We start from the raw sequence: 20,035 nt of genomic DNA on the forward strand, positions 1-20,035 counted from the left end.
AAAGTTGATCTTGACAGTTTTTACTTTTGCGAGAACAATCAAGCTCGTATTACTTTCATAATTAGTATTGTTTTAAAGGCCAAATACTGATAAATAAATACTGACTACCATCCATGTAGCTGCTTTAAAGTGCGGTGCAGGAGTCCTTCATTTACAGAGGGGGGGGGAGTGCTGAGGTGATCTGTATCTGCAGTTTGCATCTGAATAGGGTTGTTTCTAAGCAGGAAATGATTTATAGAAATCTCACTTAATCATTTTGCACCCTGCTGTGAACTCCTGTCACTGCTGCTACCAGCTAGACTGCCGTGTCTGCATCTTCAAAGACTCTGCTAACAAAAGCAGTGAATGTGTCCTCTTAACTATAACAGTCATGTGTTGTTGAATCAAATCTATTGAAAGCTGTGATTTCAGTCATATGCAGTGCGTTATTTCTCCCTTGTTTCCTCTTTCCAGGCCTGACGCCTCCCCCCTTCCCCCTTTCCCTGGTGGAGAAAAGGCGCCGGGACAATGTTTTATGCGCACTTTGTCCTCAGCAAACGTGGGCCGCTGGCCAAAATCTGGCTGGCGGCCCACTGGGACAAGAAGCTGACCAAGGCACATGTGTTTGAGTGCAACCTGGAGAGCAGCGTAGAGAGCATTATCTCACCCAAGGTAATTCCTAAGACTCCCTCCCAGTGACTTTGAAAGGACATTACTGTATACTGTGGTCTTTTTTGTCCTCAGACTTTACTTGCGAAGACAGCTGTTGTGTCAAATATGTTAAATGTTGTTTTCAGCTGTGTTTTCACTTTTTTTTTTACAGGTGAAAATGGCTTTACGGACATCAGGCCATCTGCTGCTGGGGGTGGTGAGGATCTACCACAGGAAAGCCAAGTATCTGCTGGCAGATTGCAACGAGGCCTTCATCAAGATCAAGATGGCGTTTAGGCCAGGTTGGGAACAGCGTATAAATCAAGTTTAGGTTTCCTAAAAGCAATTCAGTTGAGTTAGGAGATTAAATTAACATCCCCTGTAATAGCAGAGCTTTTGTTTCCTCCCAGAGATTGATGTGAAGAGTATTCATCTTTGATAAAAATACATTTACGGCTATAAAGATGGCAAAGAGAGCTACCCAACAAGAGAACATATGCCTTAATGGTTTAATATATGTTGCAGTACAACTGTGATAGCATTTACAACTTTAGAGCTACATGCCAACTTTATGTCACATCCTAATAAAACAAATTTTATTGTCTTGTTTCAGGTGTGGTAGATCTTCCAGAGGAGAACAGAGAAGCAGCATACAACGCTATCACTCTACCCGAGGAGTTCCACGATTTTGACCAGCCCCTACCAGACCTAGAGTGAGTCCTCAGTGTTTCTACCTATTCCTTATATGTTTTAAAAGAGACAAGACAAGTCAATTGAAAAGCATTAAATCACAAATAGCTGAAAGGCTAATTTAATAATATAGATAATATAGAGAATAGTTAATATTTTCAGAAAAGCAATGCAAATTTAAAAAAAAAAAAAGACATTAATTTCAGGATTGTGGTGTGTTTTGTGCAGTGACATTGATGTGGCTCAGCAGTTCAACCTGAACCAGAGCAGAGTGGAAGAGATCACCATGAGAGAGGAAGTGGGAAATCTCAACCTGCTGCAGGACAATGACTTTGGTAGGAATCTTACATACATTTTCTTAAAGGAACCGTATGTAAGAAATGTATTTCAATTAATCATAAAATGGCCCTGATATGTCACTAGACATGAAGAAATCATGTTCATTTCAAATACTTATATCACTGACAACAGTGGTCCGGCCAGGATATTGTCATTTAAAAGTGAAAGTTGCAGCCCTCAACTGATGTTGATGTTGTCATGTTGTGTTTTGGCCTGAGGCGCCACCCTCAAGCTATCTACTAATCACGAAGTCAGTAGAGTTTCTTCTTCCGGGTTGCCAGCTCTGCTCTAGTTACCGCAGCTGCAGCTACGAACGTGTCGGATAAAACATGTATAACGTTACTAAACCTAAAAGACCTCGTTATGAATCCGAAATACGTCGTGACAAAGTCCGGAATGGCATGGAATTGACCCTCGACTTTTGGATGCTATATTCTACCATGTTTGTTGGTATAGGCTAAAAGCCCCGTGCTTCCGTACATATAGACAGTGGATTTTCCGTGGTCGCCCGTGCTAAATGCGTTCATAAAAAGCTTTATATCGCACCGCTAGCAGGGTATGAAAACAATCTATGTTCCGACTGAAATGTGGTATTACAGTACATCTTTACGAAATATTTGGCTAATCGCCATCGGTAAATTTTTGCGATACATAATTCCTTCGCAAAACATCTCTCATGAAGCATAAACTTTATTAACAGAAAAAAAAACTTACTGTGTAGGACTCGTCACTTGCCATCGGAAGCTCCTTGTAGCAGCCTACGTTCCTGCTGGATCCTGCAGCTTAGCTGGCAACCTCGAGTCAGGGGGGAGGCTGAGGGGATACACCGTTCTGCAGTATTTTGAAAGTGATTGCAGTACCAGTTTTGGCCAGTTTTGGCCACAATCCTACATACGGTTCCTTTAATAATGATAAAAATAATAATAAGGGAGGATAGTGCCAAATCTTTATTTTGCCCATCTCAAATTACACACTGCATACTCCTAAAGACTGTTTTGTTGCACAGATGACTTCGGGATGGACGACCGGGAGATGATGCGAGAGGAGAGTGCATTTGAGGTCGACATCATGGGAGCATCAGCTTCAAATCTGCTGCTGGAGGCTGAGGGTGCAGCTAACCCGATGGCTGACAAGTCGAACCATCTCGAGTATGACGACCAATACAAGGATGACTTCGGAGACAACCCCATGGAGAGCAGTGAGGGGGGAATGCTGGGTAAGAGGATATTTATGAGGAAAACATAGGCAGATTTTAGTTTCCTGACATCTGGAGGTGAAACTGTTTTCTTCAACCTTAAACATCAACATTTATTATGATGATCTTGTGTTTCTTTGTAGTGGACAAGCTGCTGAGTAACGAGGATGGAGGCGGCATCTTTGACGACCCTCCTGCCATCGCAGAGAGCGTCATGATGCCTCAAGACCACGGAGACGATGACGATGACTTTGATGCTCTCTCGGGTCAGTTCCACGCCCTCCTAAGTACCAAACCCACAACAAATCTCATATACTTTAGTCTAAGCACCTGAAATTACATTGCATCAACTATTTCTGTGTGTGTAGCTGGAGCCCCAGATAGTCCAGACTCAGGCCCAACAGAGCCCCTACCAGCAATGGCCGACCAGGCAGAACAAACAACTCTCGTTCACAACGAGGAAGAAACCTTTGCTCTGGAGCCCATTGACATCACAGGTAACGTAGCTGGCTTGTGTTCTTGATTTATTTCCTGTCTGACTTTTAGGTGATACAGCCATTTCTGTATTCCTCTGCAGTGAAGGAGACCAAAGCAAAGCGCAAGAGGAAGTTGATTGTTGACAGCGTGAAGGAGTTGGATAGCAAAACCATCCGCGCGCAACTTTCCGACTACTCCGACATTGTCACCACCCTGGACCTGGCTCCGCCCACCAAGAAACTGATGATGTGGAAGGAGACCGGAGGAGTCGAGAAGCTTTTCTCCCTCCCGGCTCAGCCTCTCTGGAACATCAGGCTGCTCAAGGTAAGGGAGCCTCAGAGATGCACAGCTGTTCAGTAATATTTGGGAACATACTGTATATAGCACCTCTGCTTGTTTTCATTTATTACCTAGATGTTTACAAGATGCTTGACACCTCTGGTGCCGGATGAGCTGAGGAAGAGAAGGAAAGGTGGAGAGGCAGACAGTCTGGATGAGTTTCTTAAGGATCTGGAGAACCCAGAGGTGCCAAGAGAGGAAACCACCAGCCACCAGCAGAGGGACATCTTGGGTAAGAAACATTTATTCTTTAGTCATTTATGTAACGTCGCAACAGAAAGGTTTGGATATTTTAACCTTTAATACTAGTTTTTTGGTGTGAAATATGGCAGTCAGCTTGTAGAGATCAGTTTTAGATCAGTTTGCATAAAGTAGCTGCTTCTGACTGCATATAGATTATACACAAATAATGAGTTATGCATGTCTGTTTTTCTTCCAGACCAGACCATCATGGAAGAGGCCAGTGTACTGCAGACGTCAGCTGTGGAGGGAAGCAGGACGACGCTGGACGAGTCGGTCATGCCGCCTCCGTCTTCTCAGCGCGGCCTGAAACGCAAAGCCCAGGACACAGAGCCAGCCCTGCCAGTGAGTGCAGCTGCTGAGTTTCCACTTTTTGTCACTTTGCTCTCTCTTTCTGTTGGCATTACTAACTTTGTCCTTGTTACTCTAGATGGGAGCCCTGGACCAACAAAAGCAGCAGCAGCAGCAGCAGCAGAGCTCCACGGTGTCTGATGTGCCCCAACAGCTGGAGCCGTCCGGTGTGGATGTGCCCCCAGAGGAAACCACCACCACTAACATCAGCCAGCTGATAGAGTTGGACCTGCTCGCCGACAAGGACAAGAAGAAGAACGAAGACGACTCTGACGAAGAGGTGAGCGAGGAAATCTAGCAAAACATTTCTTCGTTTCTTTCACAGTCCCTTATTTAGTTATTTGAGGCAATGGCCACACGTATTTTATCCAGGACTATACGGTGCATGAATGTTTGTAACTTTATTTTTTATGTGTGTCAGGAGGAGGAGGTGCAAGGAGACCAGGACCAGGAGGAGAGGAGGTGGAACAAACGGACCCAGCAGATGCTTCATGGCCTCCAGGTTTGTATGTGTTCACAGGTGTTTTTATTAGAAGAAGAAGAAGAGCATGAATATGTCTTGTTGCTGCAGTTTAGAGCAGTTATAATAAGGTATATACAAAAATGTGTTACACAACGTTCATATTTCCATCTTATCATCTTCTGCTTACAAGTATACAGTACAAAGGCCTCCGTTTTCTGTCAGTAGATGTCCCAACGACTTCAAAAATCCATATTAAAATGAAAATAGTCTCACTTTCTAGAGGTTTCCTGACTCTTTCTCTCACCTTGCCACAGAGGGTCATGGCCAAGACAGGTGCCCAGTCGGTGAGCCTGCTGGATCTGTGTAGGAACAACAACAGGAAGCAGGCAGCTGCCAAGTTCTACAGCTTCCTGGTTCTGAAGAAGCAGCAGGCGGTGGAGCTCGTCCAGGAGGAGCCCTACAGCGACATCGTAGCTACACCCGGTCCTCGCTTCCACATCATCTGAAAGACGCTCACAGTACGGTCTGAAAAGAAAGAAACTCTTAATTTAACAGGAGTCTTATTTATTTGTGTAGGTAAGTTTACTGACTTAGTTTTATTTATGTGATGTGAAATTTTATTTATTTATTTTTTTGTCCTGGATGATTTTATTGTTCAAGCAGTGATGGGAGGAAACAGATCTGAATGTTGTGGTTGGATTATTAAGAGATTTCACAGTGATGAGTGATGTATTTTATTATTTACTCACTTTTGTAAGCTGTGCACTTAAAAAAAAAAAGAAAAAGTTTCTGCACCTTACTGTTTGGAGCCGCTCTCTCTCACTGTTGTGTTGCACTGGCGTTTCTGCCGCAGGGAAAGGTTAACATCTGAAGGCTCTCGGGTTCGCTCTCATTAGCCAGAAGGAGCATGCACTATATCCAGAGTACGTTTAAACAGTTACTACAGTAGTGATTTGCAGACTCAACCAGCAGTTAATAATTATACAACTGTAGTGTAGCACTTTAATCAAATACAAACTCCCAAAATGTTGTTTATTTGCAAATGTTTTGCTTGCATCATGACCTGTTTATGCTCCGTTAATTACAGTTGTGTCCCAAATTGATGTTACATACTAATTCAAAGCAGAATTTTAAAAGTATATAATACATGAAGAACTGTGTGCGCATACTAATGTACATTTGCTAGTTAAACAGCTCTGGGAAATCTAAAAACAATATAAGAATAAATGTATTGTTAGTCTAAAATGTTTAAATATGGAGTTTTAAACTCTTTTAAAGAGCACAAACTGCATGTGATTACTATGTATAGTGGAATTGGGACACAACTTATACAGCATAACCTCAGTCTATAGAAAAACATGAGTGGTCTGCCACACTAGCTGCTGCATGCTGTCCAGAAACAATCATTTCTATTGTTAAAACTCTCTTACTCTTAAAATCTGAGATTCAGATTTACTTTGTGTGTGGATAATCATTTAGACACAACTGGATGACATTCATTGATGTAATGTCTTTGTAATTAAGACTATTTGTGCTCCAGCAGTGACACTACTGACAGTATTCATTTATTGTTGTGATGTACTGCATTATTTCAAGCAGATTTTTTATTGTTAATCTAAAGAATAACTCGGTAACAGGATCAAGTGAAGCCTGGATGGACGTTTTGTTTTTCATCATATGAGAAAAAATACTACAGGCTGAATTTAACCTGTGTTATAAATCACTACTCTTCTTCCTTGTGCTTCTACAAAGACATAGTTTTTCGACTTCCATAAAAAACTATGCTGTCTTATAATGTTATTGTTATTATATTTTAAACCATGTGCCTGTAAACCTGCATCTTTTTTATTTTCTATGAATGCAAAGACAAATCCTCCCAAAAATGTTGCTACGTCTCAGAGCGGTTTCAGTTCTCTGCCATGTAAGTCCAAGATTTTTTCAAAATAAAACAAAAACCATATCATCATGTTTTAAAGTGGCAATTTTGTGTAGTAAACAATGATTTATTCTTATTAACAAAATAGAGCAACAGTAGTTATTTTAAATTGGGATTATATTATCCGGGAACACTTTCAAGTATTTATGTTAGAAATAAAAGGGTAAAGTCTCTGTCTTCCCATCACACTATGAATTCGTAACTGCAGGAGCGGCCGCGTTGTCTCCTCCCTCCGTCTTCCGTTTCTTGGGGCGGGTTCTTTTCCTCTTCTCCCCCTGCTCCGTCTTCTTCAGCGGCGGCGTCGGCCCTCCTTTCTTCTTCTTCTTCAGGCAGCTCAGAGGGTTAGGATTGCTCTGCTTCCTCTTCCTCTTCTTACCCCGCCGCTCTCCGTCCTTCTGGCCGATGCCCTGCTCCTCCTTCAGGCTGCGGATGCTCTTCTGCTGGGCCGGGCTCACCAGCTCTCCCAGCTGAACCGCCTGGACGTGGTCGAGGGACGCCTGGCCGGGCTTGTCCAGCACGATGGTGTTGAGGATGATGTAGAGCAGGGGAACTCCGGGGATCTTCTTCAGGCCTGCTGTTACTGTACGATCCTGGAGGAGACACGGGGACCAAAGTGATCTTTAAAAGACGGTGCCTAGGTTTGTAGTTCATATCAAGCACCAGAATCATTATTAATATTTAAGGATTTCTATCTCTTGTACCTACCTGTGTGGCAACAAAGTAGTGGTGCGGGTTAGTCTCCTCCAGCATGGACAGCAGGCACTCTGAGGCAGGGACTGGGTTCTTGAAATGTGGACACCTTCTAACCTGATACCTCTGCAGGATGATTTTGGCTCCATACAGCTCCTTTCCAAGAGTGTCGAGTTCTTTCAGAGCACAGCTGATGACAAAACACAGCCATACACTGGTAAATAATGGGTTATTAGATGAGTACGGACTGTAATATTTAAAGTGAACTTACTTGGTGGTGCACAGCTGCACCTCCCCCATCAGATATTTGGGCATCTGCTCTTTGATCTGAATCTTGTTCTTTAACGCCGCCTGACAGAAAGTCCCATCGATGAGGATCTGAAAAGGCTCCCTGAAGCTGAAGTTGTATTTGTAGAAGCTGATCATTTTCTTGGCTTGTTTCTGTCGCTTGATCTTCATGGTGGCTGGTGTGTGAAGTAAAAGAGCAAAAAATAAATATGTATATGAACAATCACCCGTTAGAAATGCGCGTTAGATTATAAAAAGACTTCCGGTGGCTCCGGTTCGTTCCTTCTGGGGACGTCTCTCATGAAAATTTCAAAATTAACACAGCGAAATTCAGCATGGACGCTGGTAGTGTACACACAACACGCTTGCTGTGCGCATTTCCCACGACTCCGGGTGGAAACAAAATCTACACTGAAAGTAAGTTCCGGGTGTTCGTGTTCTTGTCAAATATAAATATATACTGTTCGTATCAATTTATGTCCTTAAAACTCATTTGCAAATGCTAACATACTCATACAGTAAAAGTGAGAGAAATACATATATTTTCCAATTGTGACATGTATATTTAAGATCAGCACACACAATTAGATAATTGGGATATTTTACGCTATTCAACCCATCATCAGTTAACGTAATAACATTTGAATATATAGAAAATATATTTTTTTTTTACAGTAGATAGATAGATAGATAGATAGATAGATAGATAGATAGATAGATAGACAGATAGATAGATAGACTTAATATTAGAATTTATTTCTTTATTTATGAAGGACTTTGCATGCAGAGCGAAGACTTTTACACCTGTGATATTATCTGATATATTTAATCAATAATAATTTAATATAATGTGCTATCAGAACAACAAAACCAACAACAACAACAATAATAATAATAATAATAATAATAATAATTCATTGTTTTTTTGTCTTTGTGTTTTGTATTAAAAAAATAAAAATAATATTATAATAGTGTTAGTAGTTGTAGTATAATTATCAATAATAATAATAAATAATGTAATGTTACGGTTTTATTATAATTATTATTATTATTATTATTAATGTGGGTGGTGTTTATATTTGCCCCGCCCCCAGGCCGTTATTTTTACCGGAAGCGGAAGTCCTCCTTCAGGTAGAGAGGCATCATCAGCAGTAGCCTCGGCTCTGTCGGTGGCAGCAGCCGTTACCTCTGACTCAAGGCTAGCGTTAGCTCGGGTCGGGCCCGTGTGGGTTGGGTTGGCGTTTCCTCCCTTCACTTGAACAGTAAACATTATGGCGGCCGCGGATCCCCGGTCCTCGAGTGACGGCGGGCCGGCCAGCAGAGGAGGATTCCCGTCCGGGGAGAGCAGCAGCAGCAGCAGCAGCGACCGCGACGGACCGGGCGGCAGCGGCAGCGGCAGCAGCAGCGGGGAGGGCGAACGGGAGCGGGACCGGGCCACCTTCGAGTGCAACATATGTTTGGACACTGCCAGGGACGCTGTCATCAGTATGTGCGGCCACTTGTTCTGGTACGAGGAGGGGGGGGAAACGGGAGGAGGGGGGTTGTTTATATGTGCGGAGGCTTTTGTCTTCTGGGTAGCCGACCGGACCCGGGTGTAGTGTAGCCGTCTGTGCGGCCTCCTTCTACCGTTTGTTTGAGTTGCCTTCACGCCCCTCGACTCCCCGCATATCCGTCGTTTTGTTGGTGATGGCTGTCTAGTTTCTCCACAAGGAGGGTGTTGGTTTGATGATAAATGTGCCAGAACTAAAGCCTCATTTTTTATTTATTTACAGTGTATAAAGTGGTTCCGATCACCTCATGTGATCAGCTCAGGATTCAAATCATATGATTGGATGAAGGTCAGAGGTCACGGTGGGATCATACACCCTGGCCTCCATCTGTGACACATTAACTTCTGTTTAAACTTCCTGGGGATCATTGGCAGCTTTCAGATCAGTCATGTTTATGAAGCTGGTAGCGTTGTCCAAACTATTTTTCCTACTTCAGTTTCTCAAATGTGAGGATTTCCTGCTTTTCTTTCAGTTTTAGTTTTACTTCAAGCTGTTTTTGAGGCTACAAGTTTGTATATATCATCCATTACGTCAAACTTTAGCGCCAACAAGGAATAAAAACAGCTGTTGAGCTCATGTTTCAGCTGTAAAACGTCCCTCATTTTTACCGATAGCGACTCTGCCGGCTGTGATTCTAGTCCTTTCTCCTATCTCGGTTCAATCGAGGCTTGCGCAAGGCTCAACCTTCAAACCGCTCTGTGTTGAATGTGTACACGCTCCTCGGTGACGTGTACGTCGCCTCATTCATGAGTTTGTGACTGATGGCTCGCGCTCCACTCCGGGGCTGAGGCTAATGCGAGATTAGGGCCAAGAGGATGGGATTGGGGTCAGAACCTTAAGGCGCGCGTGGTAGTAGGAGTCGTACGCTCAGGAGGGAGTTTGAGTTCACTTGGGATGTTGTTGGCATCTGTTTTGTAGTTTTAGGTTGTGTGTGTGTGTGTGTGTGTGTGTGTGTGTTTTGGGCTTAAACAGAGAGGTGTTATCTTGGTTTGACTGCTCAGGTCTGGCCCCCAACTCAATGTCATAAGGAGCTTGGTGTGTTTAGACTTCACTTACATCCAGGCTCTAAAATAACTTCTTGTTTCGTCTTTTATTTTAAAAATGGATTTAGGTTAACTATGCTTAAAACTCCAGCTAACTCTGTCTGGTTTACAACACCCGTCACCTAAACGTCTCTTTCTAAAGTTTGATCTGGAGCAAAAAAATAATCAGTAAATATTTGAAACAGTTCGGTGACTTATCCACAAGAAAAATGCAGACACTGCTTACTGTCTGCACGAAATACAAGCAATTAATAACTCCAGAGCTGCAGCAACTACTTGATTAACCACATCTATATTAATTTTTTCCCTCTTGTTAAAAGTTCAGCATCTGAGGACTAAAAAAAACGTATTATTTGCTCAGGATGCCTCTCAGTAGAAACAACCTCACAGTTACTAAACCAGCTACATACATTAAAGCTCCTGTGTTTTGTGCGCTGATGTAACGTCGTTCCCATGTCGCCCGTGTCCTCCCCGCTCTCTGAAGTCCCCTGCAATGATGAAACTATCGGCAAGGAAGAGAGATGCTGGCGTCAGCTCACCTGCTGCAACTTTAAATTAAAATTGCAACGAGGCGGTGTTAATTAGGAGATAAAACTCGAGCTTAAATCCTTTTTAATCTCCTGTCCTGCGACTTGTGGAATTGAGCTCGTAACCTTTTACCTCTCAGGGCTGCGCATAAAACACAAATGAAGGTTTAACTTTTGTTGGTTTGAGCTACAGCATTTGTTCATTCGTTCCAGCACAAATAAAAAGACTGAAGTCAGTTTGACAGAAAGCAGAAGCTTAAACCCGCATCTCAGCCCACGCCTTATCGATTGTGTTAAAACATGATTATCCGCGAAGCTTGGAGCAGATTCTTTAAGAGCAGATTTTAACTTGAAAAATACTGTAAACTGAAGAAGCAGCCCCGCTAGCACACAGTGCAGAGTCCACAGGGATGAGTAATGTGGAGGAGACATTAATGTCACAGTAATACTTTGAGGTTAATGAGCATGTGGCATATTTACAGCCCCCCAGAGTCCGTTTGAGTAGACTTGGGTCCTCCGGGACTGAATGAGAGCTCATCAAGTTGGAGATAAATCAGCATGCAGTTTTTATTCTGCAAGTTTCTGACTTGGAGATTTGGGAAATAAAGTTTCTTGCAACCCATTGTCACATGTTGCCTAATGTACAGTAAAATAATCAGATAGTCTGCAAGAAAAGTCAAAAAATAAACAACTTTTGTGTTATTTCTCTTTCTTAACTTGCTCTTGATTATCTCGCGACCCCTCATATGCATCTTGTGACTCCTCTGAGGGGGGCCTGAACCACAGCTATCCTCGGGAATGCCGGTTAAGTAACTGTTTTAACATCCAGGTCAGATGTCTTTATCAGATAAGAGTTCAGAGCTTGAACATGATGAAGTTCGTGATGATCTTGAACAGCTTCTACAGCAGCTAGCCGCCCAAATCTCCCTTTAAGTGGCGGCTTATTTTATCATATATACTTCTTAATGTTTGCAGGCTGCTTCGCGTACTCTTAGGCTGCAGCAGTAATAAAAGCCGTTATATCATCCTCTCTCTCTTTCTCTCTCTCTGTGAGGCTATATTTGAACGCCAGTCTGTGGAGATAGACCCCCGTGGCTGTAGACAGACGAGAGCTGCTTCACTTCCTCGGCAAATAAGATGCGCTGCGTCTGCTCCACCTGTCACGTTCCAGATACGATGCTTTTTAAAGGGATTTCATGTTATTTCCACTTATAATTAAAGTAGACAATGCTGCGATGTTTTTTCCATTACAGAATTAATAACCTGACCTACTGCTGGGTGGTCAAACTGCTGGTCCTCGGTGCCATGTTTAGGCCCCAAGACAATGTCAAAAGGCCTTTTTAATTTGCCTTAAAGTTGCCTATTCACACCTAAAGGCACCATTACAGCGACTGGCTGGTATGCTGTGCTGTTGATTCGACTTCTCAGACTCAGCAGTTTTGATCCTTTTGAAATCACACGATGAACTCCACATTTATACCGAGGAGTCGAGGAGAGAAGTTTAAAAACTCTTTCGTGCTGCTAAAAGACAGAAAGCACTTGCTCGCTTGTGCAGATGGCAGATTTAAACACCAGATTTAATGTCAGAGAGGACAAACAAGACAGCAATCTAGTCTTGGCGTGCGTTCTTATTTTAACAGGATGTCATGATACGAATCAGCCTGCATTTAATGTCTTTGGTGGCAGTTCATGTAATGGAGCCCAGCGGTTTCCCTGCCACTTATCAGAGAGCGAGCGGCTCGGCTTTACGTGCGCTCACATGTTTAATCGGTTGCTATGTTAACCTGGGCCTTGCTCTTTGTTCAGCTGTCTGTGTCCACAGGAATGCCATTCAGCGATCTAGCCAGTGACAACACTAACACTGTTCACGCCGAATGAACCCTGAACTGTGTTTGTAACAGACTGACACACGGTCTAGTTTCTGCTTCACGGTCGGCGCGTCTAAGGAGGTTTGCTTTGTTCACATTAAGGCGTTCGGTTAGGCTCACCTGAGGCAGCGAGGGTTTGGGTGTTTGATTGTTATGCAAGTGCTGAAAACAAGCCCTGCCTGTTCCTCGGCATGACCCGAGTTACTTACTGTTACTTTATCTGGCGAGGAATCTCTGACGTACGTGGAAAGGGGCGAACGTCGCAAAACAAAAGCGTTTTTTAACCCTCGCAGCACACGTGACTACCTATTCAACTTTTGTCTGGAGACAGGAGCGTCATCGATGTGCTCTAGTTAACCGTCGTCTGAGAGCCAGAAAGAAACATAGAACAACAGTTTCCACGTTTAACTGATCAAACGCCGAAGGCTGCAGTGCAGGATTAAGATGAAGGGAGCCTTCGTGCTGTTAAATCAAAGGGAAAACTCTTATTTTGTCATTTTCTGTAGGTGTTGCTGAACTCATGAAAGGTTTATGCGGATCAAAATAAAGTGCAAATCATTAGGAACATCAGCAAAGCAGTCATCTTGTGCCAAATTATGTTTTTTCATTTAAAAACACATTTTCCACAACCACCACCGATTCAGTCTTCGCCCACGAAGCGGTCTTAAAGTCCAGGACGCCACCCTGGGTTTCTATTTTGGTGAAAAACAAATAATTTTTCAATCTATTAATTTAAAAGATAACGCTGTATGTTAGTTTGTCGTATGACGTATAGAGCGTCGTCTGCGTATAGAGTGATTTGCTCGTCGCCCGTCTCTTTGTGGACAGCTGCGAGCGAGTGGACTGTATGAGCTCTGGTTGCCTAGGTAACCCTCTTGTGTATTCCCCATCCGTCAGGGCTAATCTTCTCTATAATCACATATTGACAACATCAGATCATAAAGCTGACCTTAGGACTAAAGGACAAATAAGTTGAGACTGTTTTTCAAGCAAAAGTGACTCGATGAATTTAATATTTTTGTCACAAAGTGAGATTTAATAGTTAAATAATAAATATGGACTAATATGGGATTACTGATCCTCTCTGGTTAAGATATATTTCTGTGTTTAGCATCTGCGGAGACAGAAAGGAAATGAGTCGGTGGATTACAGAGGCTGATAACGGCAGACGACAGAGGATGTGGCGGATCAGAGTAACATCTTTTCATTCTGCAGGCACGGACTAATGTAATTTGTAGAAATATTCTCCACCACCGCCCGTCCCTCGAAATAGACTCTTGAGTTTCCTCCAACTGATGGGGCGTCTCCCCCGACCTCGCGTCCTGAACTCCCACGATGCGAGCAGCAGGGTCGAACCTGGCCGAGCGGGCCGCTCCGCTAAGGCCTCTGCTAACTGGTGGCGACAGATGGAGCCAATTAATGCTAGCGACGGGGAGCAAAGACTCAGAGAAAGATCTGACCAGAGCCGCCATCTATTCTCTGCAGTTTAATAAACGGCCTCCGGGAATGTTTGTGTTATTAAAGCGAGTCGGCTGACATTTTGAGAGAAAGGAGCCTATTGTGAGAATGTAAATTAATCTTTTTCTTTCTGTTTCTTTGCAGCTGGCCCTGTCTTCATCAAGTGAGTATTTCCTTTTGTCATCCGCTTTGTTAAGACGTTTTGAAGCCCCCCCCCCCCCCTTGCACGACCCCGCACAGGACCTATCAGTGGTGTGATTGATGAGACCTCAGCTCAATCGCCGGCTGCTCCTCTTTGCTAATTGAGGTCTATGAACGATTAGCGGGGATATGAAACGGAGCTGGAGCTATTCTGATGAATGATAACGGGATTTTAAGGCGTTCTGTCTCAATTCAGCAACACAGATTGTCACAAGACCAAGCGGTAATGGTGGCAAGGGTGCAACAGGGGCGAAGAAAAGATAGCATCTGCTGAAGGTAAAGACAGAAAAGGAGGAGGAAGAGATTATAGAAGGAACAAGATACAAACAAGAGTGCAAGATAAAGCTGATGCATGCAACAGGTGCATAAAACTGTCAGTGACACAAGTAGTTCTGTTACAGGTGAGTCAGCTCGTATAATGAGTGAATATAAAAGTAAGCAGCTGGGAATAGATAACCACAAGCCATAAACACTAGGCTGGTCATTTATGATGTTGTCCTCTTAGGTATCTTTGACTTTTGGACAGTTTGACAAGCTACAAAGATGTTAAGGACATCAAAACGAAAGTCCTTATATTTTCTATTACTATTAATGATTAGTTTTAATCGTAAAGTAGATAAATGCGACCGTTTTAAGGCTTGAAAAATTGTAAGCGAGTGAGTTGTATACAAATGAATGAAGTGAATGAGGAAATCATGCTTTTTTTTCCTGATTGACTGAGCGATTGACTCACTTTCGGAGGAATCCTCTAGTGGTCATTCATGGAACTGCAATTTTTTAGCGCTTCGCGTAACGTGGTCGCACATGGAATCTGTTTTGTTGCGTGGAGCTTGAGACTAAATGAATTACAATTTACTTGTGTCCAGCCTGAGGTTGAGGACCTTTCAGATTAGCCCCATGATAAAACGGAAGGGTGAAAAAAATATATTATATTAAGAAAAAATATGTGTTTTTATTCCTAAACAATAAAAAGGAGGAAAAAAGTTTGATTAGGAGTCATTAAATTAGTTGGATAGCATTTGTCCAACAGGGTCTGTATACGTCCACACTGTCCCGAGAGTAGGAGTCTTAATAAATAAGTTGAAATCGCCCGTGTGTTAATTTAAGCTCCCGTCTTAGTGCAGCTTAAAGATGCTAATACACTTAATGCCTCCGTTTACTGCAGCTTTTTCCGCTACTCGCCACTTAACCGTGTGCAGCTTGGTTCAGTATGTGGAGCAAGTTAAACAAGAAAGTAAAAGTTTGTGATTATTTCTAACATTTTGACGTCCTTTTTTTTTTTTTTGTTTAAACTTTCAGTGGCTGGAGACGCGGCCCAGCAGGCAGCAGTGTCCCGTGTGCAAGGCGGGCATCAGCAGAGAGAAGGTCATCCCGCTGTACGGCAGAGGGAGCTCCAGCCAGGAGGATCCCAGGTACTCGGATTGTCGTCGACGTGTCTCGTCTGCGTTCGCGTCACGACTGCTTCATCGTGACCGACTTCCTTTTCTTTTTCCTTTCAGGTTGAAAACTCCGCCCCGGCCTCAGGGACAGAGGACGGAGCCAGAGAGTAGAGGCGGGGTGAGTCGGTTCATATCCACAGAGCACGCTCTGAAACCTTATTATTACCTTTATTTATTTTATTTTACTGTACGCCTCATTGTTTCCCTTGTCTCAGATGTTCCAGGGTTTCGGGGACACTGGCTTCCACATGTCTTTTGGCATCGGCGCGTTCCCCTTCGGCTTCTTCACCACAGTCTTCAACACTAACGACCCTTTTCAGAGAGCAGGTAAACGCACAGATGACCACACGCTGGTTGTGATCGTAGCAGCTTTCTGATTTACAATCCTCCTCCTCCTCCTCCTCCTCATTTTTGTCTTCCTCCTTCCACTCCTCCGTCCTCTACTTCTTCTCCTCCTACTTCATCTTCTTCTTCTTCTTATCTTTTTTCGCCTCCTCCTTCTACTCTTCCTTGTTCTCCCCCCCCTTCTTCTTCTTCCCTATTTCTGATTTTCAAACCACCTCCTCCTCTTGCACCTGCTTCATCTTTTTCTTCTCCTCCACCTTCTTCTCCCATTCCTCAGTCTCCCTCTTCTCCTCCTCCTCTCCCTTCTTCTTCTACCTTCTTTCTCCTTTTTGTCTTCCTCCTTCTCCTTCTCCTTCTCGTCTACCTTTCCTCCACTATCTTCTTTTTCCCCTTCAAATCTTCTCCTGTTCCTCATTCTATCCCTTCTCCTCTTCCCATTCCCCTTTTCTCTCTTCCTCCTTCTTCCTTATTCTTCCTTCTTTCTGATTTTCAATCCTCCTCCTCCTTTTCGTCTTCCTCCGTCCTCTACTTCTCCTCCCACTTCATCTTCTTCTTCTCTTTCTTCTTCCTCTCCTCGTCCTCCTCCTCCTCTTCTTATTTCTGATTTTCAATCCTCCTCCTCCTTTTCGTCTTCCTCCATATCCTCTTTTCTGCACCTGCTTCATCTTTTTCTTCTCCTCCACCTTCTTCTCCTGTTCCTCAGTCTCCCCCTTCTCCACCTCCTCCCTCACCTCCTCCCTCTTCTTCTTCCTTCTTTCTCCTTTTTGTCTTCCTCCTTCCCCATCTTCTTCTCCTCCACCTTATTCTACTGTTCCTCATTCTACCCTTTCTCCTCTTCCTCCTCCCCTTCTTCTTCTTCTTCTTCTTCTTCCTTCTTTCGTCTTCCTCTTTCTTCTTTTTCTCCTCCTTCCCCATCTACCTCTCCTCCACCATCTTCTTCTCCCGTTCCTCAGTCTCCCCCTTCTCCTCCTCCCTCTTCTTCCTTCCTTCCTTCCTTCTCCTTTACGTCTTCCTCCATCTCCTTCTTCTCCTCCTCCACCTTTTGCTCCTGTTCCTCATTCTACCCCTTCTCCTCTTCCTTCTTTCTCCTTTTTGACGTCCTCCTTTTCCTTCTTCCCCATGTCCTTCTCCTCATCCTCTTTTCTCTCTTCCTCCTTCTTCTTCTCCTCCTTTGCAAATTCATCCCGCATCTTAACATCCTGTATCTTATCTTGCACATAAAAGTTAAACAAGATCATCACGTGAGAGACCACGTTAACTTCTTCTTCTTCTTCTCTGCCTTCAGACCAGTATGCAGGTGATCACCAAGGCAACGGTAACCTCAACAACGGCAATAACAACTGGCAAGACTCCCTCTTCCTGTTCGTGGCCATCTTCTTCTTCTTCTGGCTGCTGAGCGTGTGATGGAGACTCAACGGATTGGATGATGGATGGATGGATGGATGGATGATGGATGGATGGACGACTGGGAGCGCAAAAAAAAAAAAAGAATAATAACGACAACAACAAACAAAAGGAAACAACTCACACACTTAACTCGAGCCGCAGACACACACTTACCTAACCTGGGAGAGGGCAGAGCTTTGTGTTCAAACCAAGGAAATTTGCTTTTCTTCTTCTTCTTCTTCTTGTAAGATTTGAGGACGCAGAGTCTGCTCTGTTCGAACACTGAAAGCAGAGCAGAGCGAATCCTAAAACTACTACTACTACGTCGCGTTAGCTCTCTTTCTCTGCACACACATGTAGATATATGCACACGGAGGGCCTCGCTGTTCAGAGACAGTATTATGCGCTTAGGGTGAGCTATGGAGGCGATTTCTTCTTCTTCTTTTCTCTTTTTTGTTGAACGTCCGTTGGAGGCACATTCGAGGAGTTGATTCATTCTGTTTTGGACAAGTCTCTGGCGCAGAGCGATAACTTTTAACGGCTGCTGCGGCCGCCGCGAAGGCCAAAGATGAGTAGCGGGACGGTCGTTGTAGGACGTCGGGCGGGTGAAGACAAAAAAAAAATAAAAAATGGAATTAACATTTTGTTCCTGTTTACAGTTTCCTCGTGAGATGCGCTCCTAGAATTCAGACAGGAACAGAACGGCCCAGCCGGACGCGTTTTTATATACATTTGTCTTAACGAAGAAAAAAAAAAAAAACTGCCATTGCACTGTGAAGTCATTTGTAGACGAGGCTGTCCCCCAAACATCGGAGCGCGTGCTGGTGTCGAACCGCTTCTATCCTCTGCGTCACAGAGCCGGACGCCATTAAAAGGCCCCGGTCGGCTGTAGATTAGAGGAGCAGCTGTACTAACATTAGCTGGATAAGAAGCTGGACGATAGATTATTTTGGCGTAACTAACATGAAGGTGAAAACACACAAACTGACCCGACCCTACTCACATGTAAAACACTTCTGTCACTCTTGACTCGTTGTTTTGTTTTCTGGCTGTGCATGTGTGTGTGTGTGTGTGAGCGACTGTGTGTGTGTGTATACATTATATATTTGTACATATGAATATTGTAAATGCTGTTTTTACGTGTTTCTGACCGGTCGACCAGCCACGGAGAGCGAAAGAGGAAAGAGGACGAGCCTCGAGATGCTTTTGTAAAGCGAGAAACGAATCCTGGTTTGCAGAACTCCTTTGTTTAAAATAAATACTTGATGCGCATAACGTTTAATTAATTAATTAATTAATTAATTCCTTCCCTGCTAATGTGATGTGAGGATTAATTAACACACTTCCATCTAAATTCAGCCTTTAATTTTTGGGCTCCAGATCCCAGAATCTGATGCCTACATTACCCACAATGCAACCTGACAGAAGTTTGGTAACATATGCCTCCAGAGTATAATCGTTCATGAACCACATGTGAGGAGGAGAGTTGACTCCAGGGTTCAGAGGTGAAACTGGCGGCTGCCGGGGCTCGTCGTTTCCTGCGTGCTTTGTCTGTTTGACGCTGCTCTTTGTATTAACGGGCCTTTATGTGACACTAAAACTGAAGCGATGCGAGTCACTGTTGACCGACTAAACATGGAGACGTTGTGCAAAACCAAACGGTCTAGGAGATTAAAAGTCGATTAAAGCACTGAGTGGCTTGCTGTCGTCATTGTGTGTGTACGTGTTGGTGTTGTCAAAAGGAACAGATTTTTGTTACGAAAGTAAATTCAAACTTTAACTTTTGTCCAAACCTTTAAGTAATTTATAAAAGGTTGCTCTTAGTTATTCCAGCAGAGGATCTAAATCAGTGGGTCTATGCAACCGTTTCAGAACATAAGGAACACGAAGGATCTATATATGTGGAAATATTTGCTGAGTTTCCAGTTAGACCAGTGCAGACCAGCTTAAACTGTGAAAGACTGAAGAGCTAGGTGGTCTGCTGCTGTTCTTCTGTAGTTCCTGTGCCTCAATCATTCTGCCAAGATGATTCAAAGCTTATAAAAATAATCTGGATAAACCTCAGCAGATATTTTCTCTCAATAGATTTATAATAATCAAAGTAATTTACTAACACCTACCCTGTGTTGGTAAATGAAGGTCCTGGGTCCATACCTGCTCCAGCTTCTTCCATGAGTCCACGCTTGTTAGCTTGATGGGTGATTCCTAATTGGCTGCAGGTGAGCCTAGAGTACATGCCCCACTTCCTGTCCAATATCCGGCTGGGTCCAACCCCCTGCAACTCTCTAAAGCACGGGTGTCCAACTCATTTTAGTTCAAGGGTCATAACATGTTATAAACAACATGAAAGTGTAACTTCGGTGCATCGCTGCCACCTGCTGGTTATTTCTGGCTATACAGCACCAGCCCTTGGTGGACAAATTAGGAATAGGTGACAGTTTTATTGATAAAGTGTAGTCTTCTATGTAATTTTCAGTTTGCAAATTCATCCTGCGGGAAACATTAGACCCTAATTTCGTCCAGCATTCATCTTTCCATCCACTTTCATCTGCTTATCTGATGTTGGTTCACAGTAACCAT

At 43.5% G+C, this 20,035-nt stretch overlaps 3 protein-coding genes across 5 annotated transcripts; 2 read left to right on the top strand and 1 right to left on the bottom strand.

The window, feature by feature from the left end:
- Positions 1-507: 507 nt before the first annotated feature.
- LOC311501849 (double-strand-break repair protein rad21 homolog A-like) lies at positions 508-5,405 on the top strand (the record flags this gene model as incomplete). Of its 2 annotated transcripts, none has more annotated exons than XM_084563893.1 (13): positions 508-651; positions 803-932; positions 1,244-1,343; positions 1,549-1,655; positions 2,666-2,875; positions 2,998-3,120; positions 3,223-3,351; positions 3,432-3,655; positions 3,746-3,902; positions 4,110-4,255; positions 4,341-4,541; positions 4,683-4,763; positions 5,039-5,405. In XM_084563893.1, the coding sequence occupies 13 exons, from the start codon at positions 508-510 to the stop codon at positions 5,228-5,230; spliced, it is 1,944 nt and encodes a 647-aa protein (XP_084420019.1). In that variant the 3' UTR covers positions 5,231-5,405. The 2 variants fall into 2 exon arrangements, with proteins under 2 accessions (XP_084420019.1, XP_084420020.1); XM_084563894.1 differs by having other exon boundaries at positions 4,383-4,541.
- A 1,287-nt stretch (positions 5,406-6,692) lies between these two features.
- utp23 (UTP23 small subunit processome component) lies at positions 6,693-8,825 on the bottom strand. Its single transcript, XM_084562646.1, has 4 exons — positions 8,747-8,825; positions 7,622-7,814; positions 7,366-7,540; positions 6,693-7,250 (listed from the first exon to the last, which is right to left on the bottom strand). Exons 2-4 carry the CDS (start codon positions 7,807-7,809, stop codon positions 6,849-6,851), a joined length of 765 nt encoding a protein of 254 aa, XP_084418772.1. The 5' UTR covers positions 7,810-7,814; positions 8,747-8,825; the 3' UTR covers positions 6,693-6,848.
- On the top strand, positions 8,785-19,149 carry rnf5 (ring finger protein 5). Of its 2 annotated transcripts, XM_084562648.1 has the most exons (6): positions 8,785-9,145; positions 14,229-14,247; positions 15,585-15,697; positions 15,785-15,842; positions 15,940-16,051; positions 17,355-19,149. In XM_084562648.1, exons 1-6 carry the CDS (start codon positions 8,910-8,912, stop codon positions 17,471-17,473), a joined length of 657 nt encoding a protein of 218 aa, XP_084418774.1. In that variant the 5' UTR covers positions 8,785-8,909; the 3' UTR covers positions 17,474-19,149. The 2 variants fall into 2 exon arrangements, with proteins under 2 accessions (XP_084418774.1, XP_084418773.1); XM_084562647.1 differs by having other exon boundaries at positions 15,585-15,842.
- Positions 19,150-20,035: the final 886 nt, after the last annotated feature.

This window comes from Chelon labrosus (genome assembly GCF_963514085.1).
Source record: "Chelon labrosus genome assembly, chromosome: 16".
Taxonomy (NCBI): domain Eukaryota; kingdom Metazoa; phylum Chordata; class Actinopteri; order Mugiliformes; family Mugilidae; genus Chelon; species Chelon labrosus.

Coding starts and splice junctions, on each gene's coding strand:
- utp23 (XM_084562646.1), bottom strand. CDS start 7,809: ATGAAGATCAAGCGACAGAAACAAGCCAAGAAAATGATCAGCTTCTAC. Junction 7,541..7,621: donor GTGCAGCTGTGCACCACCAA/GTAAGTTCACTT, acceptor TTTTGTCATCAG/CTGTGCTCTGAAAGAACTCG. Junction 7,251..7,365: donor ACTACTTTGTTGCCACACAG/GTAGGTACAAGA, acceptor TGTCTCCTCCAG/GATCGTACAGTAACAGCAGG.
- rnf5 (XM_084562647.1), top strand. CDS start 8,910: ATGGCGGCCGCGGATCCCCGGTCCTCGAGTGACGGCGGGCCGGCCAGC. Junction 15,843..15,939: donor AGCCAGAGAGTAGAGGCGGG/GTGAGTCGGTTC, acceptor CCCTTGTCTCAG/ATGTTCCAGGGTTTCGGGGA. Junction 16,052..17,354: donor CGACCCTTTTCAGAGAGCAG/GTAAACGCACAG, acceptor CTCTGCCTTCAG/ACCAGTATGCAGGTGATCAC.